At 42.4% G+C, this 15,689-nt stretch overlaps 1 protein-coding gene across 1 annotated transcript in view; it reads right to left on the bottom strand.

The window, feature by feature from the left end:
- The window catches only part of STAB2 (stabilin 2), a 77,714-nt gene that overhangs the window by 34,631 nt on the left and 27,394 nt on the right, over positions 1–15,689 (bottom strand). Inside the window, 16 exon segments of the mRNA XM_063394861.1 lie at positions 78–209; positions 2,606–2,713; positions 2,836–2,928; positions 3,076–3,153; positions 4,083–4,197; positions 4,573–4,709; positions 7,434–7,481; positions 8,478–8,573; positions 9,320–9,415; positions 9,808–9,966; positions 10,162–10,255; positions 11,257–11,437; positions 12,646–12,757; positions 13,271–13,362; positions 14,516–14,554; positions 15,036–15,117. Of these exon segments, the coding sequence (XP_063250931.1) occupies positions 78–209; positions 2,606–2,713; positions 2,836–2,928; positions 3,076–3,153; positions 4,083–4,197; positions 4,573–4,709; positions 7,434–7,481; positions 8,478–8,573; positions 9,320–9,415; positions 9,808–9,966; positions 10,162–10,255; positions 11,257–11,437; positions 12,646–12,757; positions 13,271–13,362; positions 14,516–14,554; positions 15,036–15,117 (1,662 nt within the window).

Raw genomic sequence — 15,689 nt, 5'->3', positions numbered from 1 at the left:
CATGTCAGTTTAAAGCTGAAGCTGGGTTTGTAAAAAGCAGGAAACCTGTTTCTCCTAGCAAGTGCAGACAGCAGTACCTGGCTGTTGTGGAGGAAGAACCCAACCTGGTAGGAGAACCCTAGCATGGTCTCCCTGTGCATGCCATTGTGCAGGTCGTTCTTCAGGAGCTTCTCATCCAGCACAACATGATAGCGGATTTGGCCTTCATCCTGCCAACACACAATTACGTTCAGACATATAATAAAGAATGAAAACTTCCTAGGGATAGCATTTTCCAGAGGGCTGAAGTCAAACATAGATTGCCTGAATTGAAAGAGAAACTTCTCCACTAGGCAGGTTATTTTATATTTTCTCCTGTAGAGAGCCTGCATCCTTGCCACAATGAAAATATTATGGACCAGGGAGGACCAAGGTTTGCTTGAGCCTGTAGTGTGTTTCTGTGCCTAGGGCTGGCTGCTGAGTTCAGGGAAAAGTCAGAAGACTTTTTAGGACTCTGAACTTCATGGGTTCATTTGACAAGAAGGATTGCATATTCATGAGTGTTTTTATAATATTTCCATTCCTACTCCTCATTCCTTGGGATCCCTGAATAACCTATAGGGGAATAAACTGTTCTGAATGTTTAGAGTAATGTTTGTATCTGTCTATCTATATTATTATATATGTATAATCTTTAAGGGCATCTTCAGTCAATAAAGACTGCTTTTAATTGCCTTTAATTGAAATGTTTTCTATGCCTGGTTGGCAGAGTGTATTCATATTTCATTGAAAAGTGATGAAGTTACTCTCTACATATCAGAATTTTGTGTGAGTTTCCCAAGGCTTCTGCATCTTATTCTGAAGCGGGGGACTCCCAGAGCTCTCCCTGACTAGGAGGAGGAAGCAGGATGTGTTGGTGAAAGATTGGCCAATGTGAGAGAAGCTGGGATGTTTGGAGAGTTTATGAGCTGCCTAGCCAACAGACAGCATCCAACAGTGCTGCTACAGTTTTGTCTTTGCAATAGAAGGTGCTTGTGAAAATCCTGTTGCTCACTGTCCCCTTGTTCTGAATGTCCATGCTGCTCCTCTCTTCTGCTCCTTCAGAGGTGTGTGAAAGCATGAGCAGCTCCAGGATGTGAGATTTGTGATGTTGCCTGGCTGTGCCCACAGTGTGAAAGAGTGGCCTTGACATCTCTTGGGACTGGCCTTTTCCCACAGGTTTGGCAAAGAAATATTTGCAGATGAGAAAGTGCAAATTAGGATAGAGCTAATCTCCATTGGTGTCCAGCCCTATTTAATCTCCTGACTTCAATGAATTGTAGGAAAAGCTAATGCTGATCCATCTTGATTTGTCTTTAATCACCAGGAAATTAGGACATCTTGCCTCATCAGGGCCAAGAAGTGGGATCTTCTCCCTGTGCCAAACTCTTCCCTCTGCAGCAGGGCTCTCCCAAGTACTTCACAAAGAGGTTAAGCCTCAGGCAGACTTAAACTTATGGCTGTTTTTTGATTTCTTTTTTTCTCAGATTGCCACATCAGGCAAGGTTGGGAAGATGGAAGAAAGACTGAAGAAATATTGGTGAGTAGTGGAAATTAAAATTATTTCTCTGTGTGTGTGTACTCCATATCTACTGGGATTGATGTCCCATGTTTCTCTCAAAGTTTGTTATAAATTCTTGTAGTTATGTGGAAATGACAATGTTGTGTCAAGAAACAACTAAAATAGTGTTCAAAGGCCACTTGAGCAGATGGAGCTTGATCACTTGTGAATGTGGGACTTTTGCCATGGGTCTGCTGGTTTTGGTAAATTATTTGGGATGAGTCATTTGAACCCTGTGCTCCTCAGCATCCTGGCTGTAAATGGAGACCATGCAAGTAGGGGTAGGGTGTGGCAGGGTAAATATTTTTGGAAGAGACTGGGAAGAATTAAAGCCATTGGGCAAATCATGGGTGAAGCTTCCTCTGCAAGGTGTGTGGCTCTTGAAATATGCAATCTAAAAAACTGTTTCTTCATATTTTCTCCAATTTGAAAGCTGCTGGGATGATGCAGAAAAAGGGTAGCTTATCTTGGGAGGAAACCAACAAGGCTGAGAAGGCGGTTTGAGCTTGTAAGGATGTCAGGGTACAAATGCCAGAGAGACCATTGCTGCAGCATTCCTGCAGGAGTGACAAGGCCAGCATCTGGTCAGTTTTAAGAAAGAGTCAGAATATTTCATGGCATTATTAATGATGGGGTATTAATGATGTCAGGGGACTGGAGTTTGTTCACGTAAAAACCTAATTTCGGTGTTTTTTCTGGTCACTCCCGTACTGATCTTCTTTACATAAAAACAAACCTCTCTCAAAATCCCAAACCAAAATAAAAAGTCTATTGTCCTCGAAATTATCACCATGTTTTTAATCTAGAGAAGGCCAAAACCAAACAAATAGCTAGGCTCTTCCAGCAAGTCAGGAAAATATAGGTAGATCCATCCCTTTTCACCTTCTCTGGTACTGCAGACAAAACCTAACTTACTGGATTTCTGGTAGAAAAAACTGTTCCTATATCTGTGTTCTCATAACCCATCCACTTGAAACAAAGATGAGATACTGAGGTGTTAGAACAAGCCTTGTGAGTAATACTTACCAGAGAAGCAGATTTCTTATCCTTTAGGTAACTTTCTATGGCATCATTACTTGGGGCAAAGACTGTGTATGTGTTTGCTGCTTCTATTTCGTTAGCCAGGTTGTATTGCTGTTGTGAAACGTTAAAAAAATCAGAATGACCACTGATAGTCTGATACTAGTCCGAAATGCAAACAAAGCAGAGAGCTTCCTCTGTGCTAAAAACATTGTTAAAATGATGTGAAAGCTTACAAGAATGTAGCCCCTGAAAATGGAGTAGTCAGGCATTTGCTCCAGGCGGGCCAGCAGCCTTGGCATGACAGTGCTGCGGAGTGGGGTCAGCACCTGCAAAGGAACAGATATCCCACATCACCTGCAAGGATCAGATGCAGGGCAAAATGCTGTTCTCTGCACAGTTTTTCCCACAGAAGGTTAATAGTTTTGCACTGCTTGTGGTGCAGAGGAATAAGTCCTTTTCAATATATTGTATACCTTATCAATAACGTGAATGACCCCGTTTGTGGATGCAATGTCACTGGCCACAAAGTGAGCGCCCTCGAGGGTCAGGTTCTGGAAAAGTGAGAAGAGAGAGGGTTTGTGTTCACATTGAGGGGCTGGTGTTTTCCCAGCAGCTCCCACCGTGGATTTCCACACCTTCCCAAATGTCTGCCTAGGCTGTGCCATGGCACCGCTCATGCCAATTCACACCAGAGGCTGGGGTACCCTCAGGGAATCATGCACAGGGGAGGGAACTTCAGGACTCCTTGCTCTTCCCTGTGTGCAGACAGGCAAAGCCCTGGGTTACCTGGGGTTAGGTGCACTTGCCTCCACCACAGGATAGGCTGAGCTCTGAGCTGATTCACACCCTCCCAGTTCTGTGCAGCTTTGAAGGACCCTGTTCGTAACTTTTCCTTTGGAGCATGGAGGTGGGGGGAACTTCCCTCTCCCTAAATGGGGATGAGGTGCTTAAATGTGAATTGTGTATTTCCTGGAAATCCTCCTCAGAACATGGAATTTACCTAAGAAAAAGGCTAAAGGGGAAGGGCTGTAGCTTATTATTTACCATTAAAAATACCCTCAGGTGGTTTAGGACTATCAAGATACATATATGGAGACATGTGTTATCACTGCTTCCTCCTACCTTCCCAGTTCCCTAAATTGAGTTATTTGGTTTCCTTGATGCTCTTTGTCTTAATTTAGCTCACACAGGCTGCTCCAGGCAAGAACTGTCCTTCTGCTTTGTTATAAGACTGTCCAGTGCTTGCAGCAGATACTGGGACATTAGAAATAAATAATATTGTGGACAAATTTCAGTGATGTAAAGTGGTGGAGAAAAACAAGATAATGTTTCTCTCAGAGGACCCAATATAATTGAACTTTGCTGTTAATTTTATGATGTATTAAAAAATGTCTGTGTGGTTTTGTAATAGAAGAAAGTCAGTGGCAGTGATGGTCAGGGTTTGGTGTATAATACCACTGTGGTTTGCAGGTCATCTCACCCCGTTTTCTTTAGACAAGTGTAGGAATTTGCTCTGTAGCGATGTTGGCAGCACGTCAGAGGATGATAAATTCTGGAAATCAGCAAAGCTGTAAGCTCCTGTCAGTACATGATACCTAAAGGAAATTAACTGGATTTGAATGTTTTGTATTTTTTTCTCTCTTTTCTATTTCTTGTTTCAGATAAACATGTTTGGTGTGTCTAAAATTGTGGTTTTAAGCAGGAATGGCTTCTACAACACCTTGTTCAGCCATGTTTTGATCTTAGTTCAACCTTTAAACATTTCTGACATAATATAAATAATTCCTTTTTTTTCCCAGTGGCCTTGCTACAGAGATTTATACCATTAGAACTGAAAGGGGAACCCCATGCCCTTTAAAATTACTTTAGAATCAAAATACATGTCTTGCTTTAGTGGCTTTAAACCAAAGGCTTGTTTAGCATAAAAACTAGTTAATTTAAAAAGCCAAACCCCCAAACTATTAACGTACTTAAGGAGAGTTGGAATGTTACTTTTTGACATCCAAAAGGCTTTCTCATCTTCATCCATATTTTCAATTGCTTGCAGAGAAGGCACAAGGACAGTTAGGTTTGAGGTGGTGGACAGCACTGAGTTTATCTTGGCCTCCTGCATGAAAGTAAAGAGGACAAAATAATTCATTCTAAGGATGGGCTATAAATAGTAGCTGGTGACATTTTAAGCAAGGTGGAGCATGTGACATGCTTTGTGACCAACCAGGAAAGGAAAAAACTATTATACTGAGCAATTACTTGAACAATACCACTTAGAGCTGTACAAAAATGGTAAATGAGTGTCTCTTTTTTTTACAGAACAGATTGTCAGCATTTAAAGGGTAGAAATAATGTTCAGGTCAGAATTGTTTTTTATCATGACATGCATAACTTGACCCCCACAAAAGTTAGCCTGTCTCATAGGTTTTGTATTATGCACTTGAATGTTAATAAGTAAAAGGTGATAAATGCTGATGGTTACTGATAAATTCAAGTAACTTGCTCTTACAGCCCAGTCCATGCTGTTTAATAGATAGGACTATGAACCATGATATAAGAAACTCCCATGACACAATGTGACACATTTGGAAGAAGACTATTATTTAACATGGCTGGGATTTCTTTCAAGATGTCCAAGAGTTATCTGTGCCCACTAGCACTGCCATGAAGCTTGCTGCTGACAGCTCTAATTTTAGATGGGGATTGTGAGACCTGTAGCATGCACGAATTAATTCATCATCCATGTTTTTATCTGCCTTAAGGATGGAAAGAGTTTCCACTGGAGAGGATTTTTTCCTGTTGTTTGGATTTTTTTTTTTAATGGAAAGCTAAATATTTACATGTGATCTTCCTGAAGATGGTGTTCTCCAAGCTCTTCATAGGCTCCACAACTTGCCATTTTTGATACTGCAAAACTTGAGGGAGCAATATGAGCTTGGATTCTACCTTTTTGTAGTTGCTTTGCAGTTGCTATGCTTCCTGGAAGCTGGCTTGTTTTGGATAGTCCTTCATTACCCATATTAGGTTTTAAGTCAAAAAAGGAATCAGGTCCCTTAAATAGCTGGGAATTTTGTCTCTGTTAAGATCATCTTTCTTTCTAGCAATCATCCCTATCACCTTCCAAATATTTAAATACAGAAAGAGCAACAAACTTCCCCTTCTCATCCTTCCTGACCAGCAAGAAAAGTATTTGGTTATGAAAAGCAATAAACATCACATTCCTGCTCAAGTACAAAGTTAAAACCCCACAGATGGATACAGCTCCCTATTTTGCTCATGTTTGTAGTTACCAATGTTTATTTTAAATGATAGCATTTCTCTGAAGTGTAGCAGAAATTTCCACATCTATTTCAACAGATTTTACAGCATCTTCCCTCTGATTTGTTCCCTCATTATCTAAAGAGCAGATTAGTAGGTGAACAGCATTCCCTATTGTGCCCATTTCTTTAAATTCTTTAGTTTCTCTATACAGTGTCCAGTGCCACAATCTGAGCTCAGGGCCAGGCAGACAACTGACTTGAATCAGCCACACTGAGCTCTCTTAAGGAGCTCCCTGAGGTGTTCCTTGAAATGATGCACTTTAATGGTCCCCAAGCCACCTAACTTTGAAAAGCCTTAAAGCAATTAATGTGCTTTGACTTCTGCTGCTGATGCTATTCATTAACACATCACTGTCCTTTTTTGTTCACCATGTATTTGTTGCACACTTCTTACATTTAGGTTTTAGGCTCTTTGTGGGAACAATTGGTTTTGATCTTTGTTCATACAGTTCCAGTCACAGTGGGGTAGGACCTCTAATGTTACTGCTGCTGCAGTAATAAATGATAGCATGTGAAAATAGAAAGTAGATTCTGACTACCAATGTATCCAGAACTTTGGGGTTTAAAACCTAATTTGGTGTTTCTTCCATAATCAGGAGCCAAGCAAGTTAATCTCTTTGGTTGTTCAGCCTGGAGAAAAGAACACTCCAGAGAGACCTTTTGTGGCCTTTCAATACTTAAAGAGAGCTTGTAAGAAAGATGGGGGCAAACTTTTTAGCATGACCTTTTGCAAAAGAATAAGGGATAATGGTTCCAAACTGAAAATGGTGGATTTGAGTTAGATATAGGAAATTTTTCTTTTCAGTGAGGGTGATGGAACACTGGAAGAGGTTGCTCAGGAAGGTGGTGGATGACCCATCCCTGGAGACATTCAGGGTCAGGCTGGGCAAAACTCTGAGCAACCTGATCTAGTTGAAGACATCCCTGCTTGTGGCAGGGAGATTGGACTAGTTGCTCTTTAAAGGTTCTTTTCTACTCAAACCATTGTACTTCCTGCACCTCAGTCAGGCCTGTACAGACTGAGTTTTTCCTGCTCTCTTGCTGTTGCAGCAGCACAGTCCAGCCATACACTCGCATTTTCCTACCGTGGGGCACATGAAAATGGGGGGTAAGGCATTTCCTTCCCTTCCCACTTGTCATTTTATTGAATGAGAGAAGTTGAAAGGAGACACCTGGGGCCATGTCCAGTCTCTGCTTGTCTGGACTGCAGTGTGTTGTCATACAGAAGTAGTCATGGCTCACGTAGCTCCCTGCCTGAGAGAGCACCAGTTCTGCTGCTTGTGGAGCTTCCTTACTCGCTGAATTTGGGTTCAGAAGTTGTTTTTCAGGCAGAAATAGGGAACCAGACAATCAACCCCTCCGCAACTGGTGGGAAAGGCACCCTGATGCCTCTCCAGACCTTCAGCTTCCTCTCTCTGACAGAAATATTGCTCTGAGGTTCCCATTTCTAAACTATACAAGGCTCATGTATTTCTGCAAACTTGAACATACCACAGAAATTAACCAAGAAGTGTACTTACATTAACCCATTGGTTAAAAGCAGCTGCTTCTGACAGTGTGGATAGCTCCTGATTAGAAAGAGAGATCAATGAGTTTATAAGCTATAATTAGCTGTACCAAAGGGCTCTTGGCTGTGGTGCAACCCACTGTGCCTGGCCTGGCTGATGTGACATGGAGGAGAAGGTTTTCAGTGTGTGTGACAACAAGCAATTGCATTAGTGTTTTCCTGATACAGATACGTCCTAGTAATTGGAACGGTGAGTTACCAATTCTTGAAAATCAGGTCATGGATGGGTTAGGTGTGTACCCAGCTTTTGTATGTACTGTATACTGACCCCAGGCTAAGCATTAATTTCCTCTGATTTTAAACTTAATTCTTTTAACTCCATATAAAATTGATTGAAATGTATGTTGTTTTAGCTGATATTTGTACAGCATTGTACATATCACCCACCTTTTATTCTGCTAAAGTACTTAGAACATAGACAGATGATAGCATAAGCAGGAGTGGCAGACAGTGCTGAGAGCCATGTAAGGTTATTGCCAGGAGCTGAGACTGAGGACACTTTCATTTTTCCTGTGCTGTTAAATGCATATTTATTTCACCAGTTGTCTTGCTTTGATTTTATCTGCCTGGGGGTCAGTACAGTTTGTTTCAACATGATAAATTGACCATTTCCACTGCGAGAGACTGCAGGGCAGAACTTCACAAGAGTTCACTACTTGGTGCTCCCAGCTGGCAGGTGAGTGCTTAGCACATCTGCAGGTCTGGACTCTGGGATTGGCATTTTTCAGTTTGTTTTCAATTCCAAATTTTCAATTTGTTTGAAGTCAGAAATATTCTCTGCTCCCTTAGGCCCCTTTCCAAGCCATGTTTTTAAACACAATAGATAATTTATGAATCAGGCAAGCATCTCCCACTGGAACACTCTTTGCAGAGATCACTGGTGCACATCATATTTTTCTGACTGTTTATAAAGGCTTTGCTGTTCTCTCTGGTTAAGATCCAGGGTGAGACCTGTGCAGCAGGTCCTGTGCCCAGAGGAAGTGACCACATTACTCACATCTGCAGCGTTTCCGTAGCATATTCTACCATCCCCCTGGTAGCCCTTTGGGCACACACACTCCCAGCCACCAGAAGACTTGAGCTGACATGTTGCCTTTGAACCAGAAAGAGAGAGAATTGGTCAAATACTCAGGAGACCACTCCAGCAAGGATGGCCTGTGAAACTTCTTACTAGGACCTGTTTATGTACAAGCATAAACTTACAAAGGATCTTTTTACCATCTTCCGTGGGTGTTCTCACCTTCCTGTTGGACACATTCCATCAGCCCAGGGTACTAACTCCCTTCCCTACCCACCATGCACTAAGTCTGTAGGAACCTAAACCCTTGCTCCACCTTTTCTTGTTTCCTCCCTACGTATTCTGAGCCCTATTCTTTCACCTGACTATGGCAGATCCATCCTCTGCTCCCCAGTGCTCCTCACCTCAGCTCTGTCCCTGTGCCCCACCTGAGGCTGGGACTGCAGGGCACAGCAGAGCACATGCAGCCACTGATAAAGCTGATGGAGGCCTGGTAGAGATGCTTGACTTGGGTAAATATCTCAACAAGATAGCACATCCATGTTGTAATTGCTGGTAGAAAAACAGCATTTATTTATTCCAGGCTCGAGATAATTCTTCTGTATGGGCAGGTTAGGGAGCAGCCCTTGCAGTCTATCCTCAGCTCGTGTACCATACTGATGTGGTTCACACAGTTTTTGGTGCTTGTAGAACTGCCTGGAAAGTGCTTTCTCAAAAAGAAATTGCAGGCTTGAAATGGCAAATAAATTCTATGGAGTGCGCAGGAGGCGAGGTGTGATATGTACCTGAACACTTTGTTCAGGGAATGATTAATTACTCACCAGATGATGGCATTTTCCATTTTGATCCAGGCATGAGTTTATGGGTGTGCATTCAATTCCATTCCCCTGAAATCCATCCTTACACTTACAGTCATTCTGTCGTTTCAATAAAACACAGCAATTCATTAAAATGATTAAAATAGTGTGCATATTCTAGACATGGTGAATTAGTTTCTCTGTTTTTCTGTAGCTTAGCATTGACTTCAGTGGAATGACACTGACTAATATCTGCAGAAGACCTTCATACCTGACATCTAGTTATGTACTTTCTAAAAATGTGTTTGCTGCCAGAGGACCACCACACAGAGAGGAGGGAACACTGGAACTGGAATTTAAGGACATTGCTTTGGGTAGAGAGCACCATGTGGAAATGACATCGTGGCTGTGAGGAGGCTTTGGGGAAGAAAACAGGGAAGGGAGCCTGAGTTCTGGCAGAGCAAAATGGTTGAGGACATGTAGTGAAGGTGACATTGAATGTGAGCACCTACCTGACCTGGTCCAATGTAAACGCAGGTGGTGTTCTGGTGGCACCGCACCGTGGCGGGCAGCAGGCAGTTGTTGATGGCTGAGCAGTCCCTTCCATCGCCTGTCCATCCTGCCTGGCAAACACACCTGTGCTCCCCTGGGCCTGTCTGAACACACTCAGCCTGGGGGAAGATGCAGAGGCAGCCATTCAGGACTCTCAGGGAACAGCTGGCTTTAGCCATAAGGCTTCTCTAAGCTCTGTAATGGTATCTGGGGAAAGAGCCTGGAACCCTGATGAAAACTGTGACTCTTCTGCAGAAGTTTCTGGCTAAACCTTAGTCTCTGCTTACCTTTCTGTGAGAAAAGCACGTACTTACATTGATATTGCAGCCACCAGGGTTTAAAACAGCACAAGGATCAACTTGGCTGCAGCTCAAGCCATCTCCCTCATAGCCAGGTTTGCAAACACAGCTACAGAGACAAGAGGAGGAAGGAGGCGTTACACGTGACAGGACAGCTCTAAAGTACAGTGATTGTTTTCCACTGCAACGAGCTATTTATAGGCAGCTGAAAATTGGTAACCTTGGATTCATGATGCAAGTAGCTCAAGTGTGTACGTTATGGGCTTTTTTTCCAAAATGTTGACTGGGTTAATTGAGTCAAATCAGGGATCCATTCTCTGCATATGAGATAGGGAGTCATATTAATTCTGAGCTGTTGTTATCATTGCAAAGTGGAGCTAACAGCTCTAAAATATTTATGAACTGACTATGCTCTCTTCCAGTGACACAGAAGATGGCTCTCTCCCTGAAATGTGTGTAAAACAATGAGCCCTGCTGTTTCCCTGGGTCCCTCCCCAGGATTAACCTATATTGGAGGCAATTACTTAAGCACTCAGGTTCTGCAGCATCCCCCATTGTGCCTTGTCCTGGCTCATTATGGATACACTGCAGAAAGAGGCAAACTTGCTGCATGTGAAGGTGAGCTTGAGGCAAGTTGCAGGGCAGCTGAAGCAGTAACAGAGTTCTGTGACCCGGACTGGGGAACCTGTGCTGAAGTCTGTGGTGCTGTGGTGTGCAAAACTTACCTGAGCTGACCAGAGTGAGATATCTATCCTCAAATTGTTGAGAATTTCATTCTTTTTCAGCAGGGCTTAAATTCCTAAACCACTAAGGGGTGATTAAAAATAAGAGCCTATCTAGATGTTGGTAGGAAAGGGATGCTTTTAATCAAGGATCAGATCCGTATGCAACTATCTTTCAGTGTTAAATATATAAGGTACAGGCTATTGAGAACTCATAATTATTATCTTGCAACTCAAGGCTGATGTGGAGCATGCTTTGCTTATTTGCTGCACAGCAGGATTGCAGTGGCTGCTGTCTGTGCTCTGCTGCCAGGAACTGCATTGGTCAGGCAAACGGGAAGGAGCTGCAGCACAGTGAATATTAATTTGATGCAGGTTGCTGACTTACCTCACTGTGCCATCGCTAAGCTGACAGTCTGCATGTGCATGGCAGAGCTGTAGGGAGGGCTCACAGGGAACAATCTGCTTCTCACAGAGTTTCCCTGTGTATCCAGCTCTGCAGGATCCAGGGAGACAAGTCCCATCGCTGTCGATTCGGTTATCACACTTCCCATAAATGCAGGGGCACTCTACCAGAGATAAATGACAATGTGCAATTCCACAGTGGAAAAAGGCATTTATCCCTACATAGCATTTCTTATAAACCAGCTCTTCCTATTTTTTCAAGAATCTAAACTTTTGTATTTTTAATCTCACTTTGATGGGGGTCTTATCTGTTAATCATAGCCATGTCTTTTCAGGTGTGTTTTATGGGTAACTATTTAAAACCTGTTGTATTTTTACACTGCTCTTACCAATGAATTTCAAAGTGCTTCAGAGAAGTAGGAATGAAATTCTATGTCCTAGACTATTAGTTATTCATTGCATGACTTTTGCTGTGCTTTCAGTGACAGGGTAAGCCTTTAACACTGAGCCCACAGACCCTACAGATTGCACAGTGCTGGGTACACAGAGCATTTGCACAGACCTACCAGCATTTAGCTAGGACTGGGTGGATTAGTGTTGCTGAAGGCACAGCAGTGTCCCCAAAGGACACAGCAGAAAAGCTTTGTGCATTCCAAAGAAATGCCAGTGGTGACTAGTAAAGCAAACACTTATTATTTTGGTGGGACTGGAATTTAGGAACTACCACCATTCCTTATAGAACTTGTGTCTCAGCTTCTGTCCATGTACCTCTGAATCTTCAAGTGAGCTGTGCTTCATGAATGGCAGGCTGCTTCATAACAAAGAAGGTTAAAAATGCTTTTGTAGATGAGGAATGTATTTATATTTGATGTTGTATATGCTGTAGATTCTCAAATGTATTATGGTTTGGCTCAGTAGGATTAAATCTGTCAGTGCAGAACTATAAGCTACAAAATAGATCAGAAATTATTCAGTAAGTGACCTAAACATGCTTTGTTTATAGATCTAGTTGTTCTTAGATTACATGTGTTTGTCATTGCAGGCAGAATCTGTTCTGGTGTGGGCAACAGCAGATGGAACAGAATAGCAAAGATTTTCATTTCAATTACTTGTGTGAGGGAGACAGAAATCAAAAGAACAATAAATTAGTATAAAACAAGATATGCCCCCTGCAAAAAGTAATTTAGAACATTTTCACTGATCCTGGCCTTAGGATGTGTCCCTATGAAATAGGAAATGAAAATACCCCAGGAACATCTTGCTCATCCTCCTCAGAGACTGTTTAGCAACTGATTAACTCCTACCAGATCATCATTAGGGTCCAAAAGAAATGGCCCATGCTCTTGTGCTGAGGCTCTAGAGCTGCACTTACCCTTGTCACACTGAGGTCCGTATTTGCCGGGGTCTGAGCAGAACTGGCAGCTCAAGCCTTGAAAGGCCTCAGAGCAAACACAAGTCCCGTTTCCATCCAGGCCATCCATACACTGTGATATGGAAGGGAGGTGATTGTTAAGTATGAATTCAAACAAATCTTGGCCCTAGAAAAGAGACTATATGCCTGTCCATATTTTGTGACTCTGATAGACTCTCACGAAGAATCCCATCTTTGCTGAAAAAGGTGTTTCAAAGCAAAAACTTTCCTTATGCTTTTTCTTTGCTGCTATGTAGTCTTTCTTTGCAGTTTTTATGTGAGAATAGTGAGCTGGGTCATTACTCTGTGCTGTGCAAACTAAAAGCATGAGAATGGTCCACTCAGCCTTGCCTGTGTGTTAGAACCCTAGGAATCTGCAATTTGGATGTCTGAGAGGTGACAGATTCATTTTCCCTCCTGCCTAGAACTGAACCTGAAATTCACAGCCATCACTGGACACAGATGAAGGGAGAAGCCCTTGTGGAGCCCAACATTCCTGTTGTGCAGAAATGCCCCAGGGAATTTTGGGACACAGCTCATCCTTCCCCCTTCTGGGATGCAGGGTGCTGCTGGATGCTCTACTTACCTGCCCATTTCCAGAGCAGGGTTTGGAGAAACCTCCTGGACATGGTCTGCAGTCAGGGCCAAAGAAGCCTTTGCAACACTTTGGTTCCTGCAAAATAAAGAAAATATTCTCTTTTTCAGTGCTTTAGGGAAGAGGCAGTGCATAAAGACCCAATCTTTATTGTGTTTTGGCCCTCTAGGAAAGGCATGCAGGGATAACTATCTCTAAAAATCTTGTGTTGAACCAGAACCAGCTCTGCAATGGCCTCGTTAAAAACCAGGAAGGATGTTGGCAGTTCAATAAGGGGATGCACAGACCACCAGATATTGCCCTGGTTCTTACCAGACTCAGTGTTAGAAATCCCCATCCTGTCCCTATGAACTTGCCAGTGGGATCTGCTCATATTGTGTGCAGTCTTGTATTTGCCAGTGGGAGTGCACTGGAATTAGGCTGCAGGTCGTCTCCTTGGAATCTGAGATCAGGAACCTCAGGATGTTTCACCCCAGGGAGTTGCTGTGACAGCCAGATGTGCTACTTTGATCTTCCTCCTTCCCCTCTGCATCACGGTGGGATTTAGCCACCATGCAGCTCTGAATGGCCCTTTCAGTTGTATCTGTTGTTTTATTTGTGAAATGAGAGAAAGTGTATTAGAAAAGACTCATTTGCATGTGTAATTCAAGTGGACTAGGAATTAACAAAAGGCTTACAAAGCTTAGTTTTTAGACTTCCTGTCACTAAATGGTGCTCACAAAGTGCAGAAGCCTATTTAGGAGCCCCAGAAGCCAGAAGGGTGTGAGTACTTCTCCGGGGCTAATAATGACTTCTACAAGAACTAGCCTTCCCAAGCAGTAGTTGGGGTGTGATTCTCAGGAGTGTTTCCCACTCATTGTTATCCAGTATCATGGGCAGTCCTGGGACAGGAGTGGCTGGGACCAGGAGAGGATGAGTTGTCCTGTTATTTGTGGGTGAAGCTGTATGGGAAAATGAAATACACCCGGGCTTGGAGCCTCATGTGAAAACTCCTGCATGGCAGAGTATGACTGTGCTGTTGTCAATGACATATGAAAGCTAATGTGGATTTTCTCTGATGTTTAGCTCTGAAATGTACACTAGCTCCTCTCACTCTGTTATTGAAGTGCATGGAAACTACACGGATGTGTCCAAACACCTCTCAACTCCAAAAGGAAAGTTCACCATGTATAAGACAATAATTTGGAAAACTTTTACATACATTTCACCTTAAGGAGCTGTAATTCTACAGCTTTGCTGTTATATTGCAGGCCCTAGCACAGTCAATTTTTGAAAGTTAAATTAAAATTTAAAACGTTCAATATTAAATGTTCAATAATGCACCTCTGTTTTGAGAAAGGCTGGAATAAAAGGGAAGCATTCATATTTCTAAGCTACGTAGAGTTCTGTGATACAGTCTTAATATCACAGCATAATTTACCTGCAGAACAGAAAGCACCTTGCTGGTATTGCATTTTAAAATTTTATTGAATTATGTATTTTTCACTATATGAACTTTCTTTTCATTTTTTCTGAGTACTGATTTACAGGACTACTATCCGTTAATTTTTTATAAAATGGGGAATAACATTCCTGTGGTAGCTAGACTTGAATTTTGTACTTGGAGAAATATGCAGCTAAATTTGCATCTCTTAGATACAAAGCAGATGGGAAAACTTCAATCCTTCCTGAACCTGCATCTGCAGACTGTTACTTCAGGGAGGATGCTTAATCAAAAGGAAACTTCTAACAGATGTGAGGTCTATTTTAAACATACTCAGTTTATTAACTCTCAAAGCATCATCATAGTGATTCTCATTCCTCACATCTCTCCTCTGCTGAAATAGGACTTGCTCCACCTGAGAAACAAGTAGGAGTGAAGTATACAGGGAATTTTGGAACAGCAAACAAAATAATGCTGAAATTATCAGATGATTCGGTCATTGCCAAAAAGAGATGAAAGTACCATCTATAACTGTATTTTTATGCAGTCTCCTGTATTCATATGTGGTTCTTTTGCTCTCTATATTGGCAGACGAATGACCAAAATATGGGCATGCCTTCCCCTTGTGCCTTTTGTACAACTGGTGTGTCCCTTGGGAAATGTCTCTTGGGATGTGCTGTGTATCCTGGGGACAGGGACAGTGTGTGTTGTACAGGACCTGCACACACCCCCCAGACGGAAACAATAGGGAAAGGGATTTGAAAAGGCATTATACCAACTGCTGAGATGCATACTTATGGATGGTGTACTCTGTACATTTAAAGTACCTTTGTTTTATGATTTCTAAGTGTTACAGCATGAATCTGGAACCAAAGGGCAGCACCAGGGCTATATCTACTGGCTCTGATTTTTGAAGAATGGTTGTTCATTTCCACCTCCTCCTTTCTTTTGCCGTTTTTCCTTCCCTCACTTCCTTCTTTTAATGAA

Source organism: Prinia subflava, chromosome 4 (genome assembly GCF_021018805.1).
Source record: "Prinia subflava isolate CZ2003 ecotype Zambia chromosome 4, Cam_Psub_1.2, whole genome shotgun sequence".
In the NCBI taxonomy this organism is placed as follows: Eukaryota; Metazoa; Chordata; class Aves; order Passeriformes; family Cisticolidae; genus Prinia; species Prinia subflava.
Note: the sequence above shows the minus strand (reverse complement) of the source record. Positions and strands in the feature narration are given on the sequence as shown.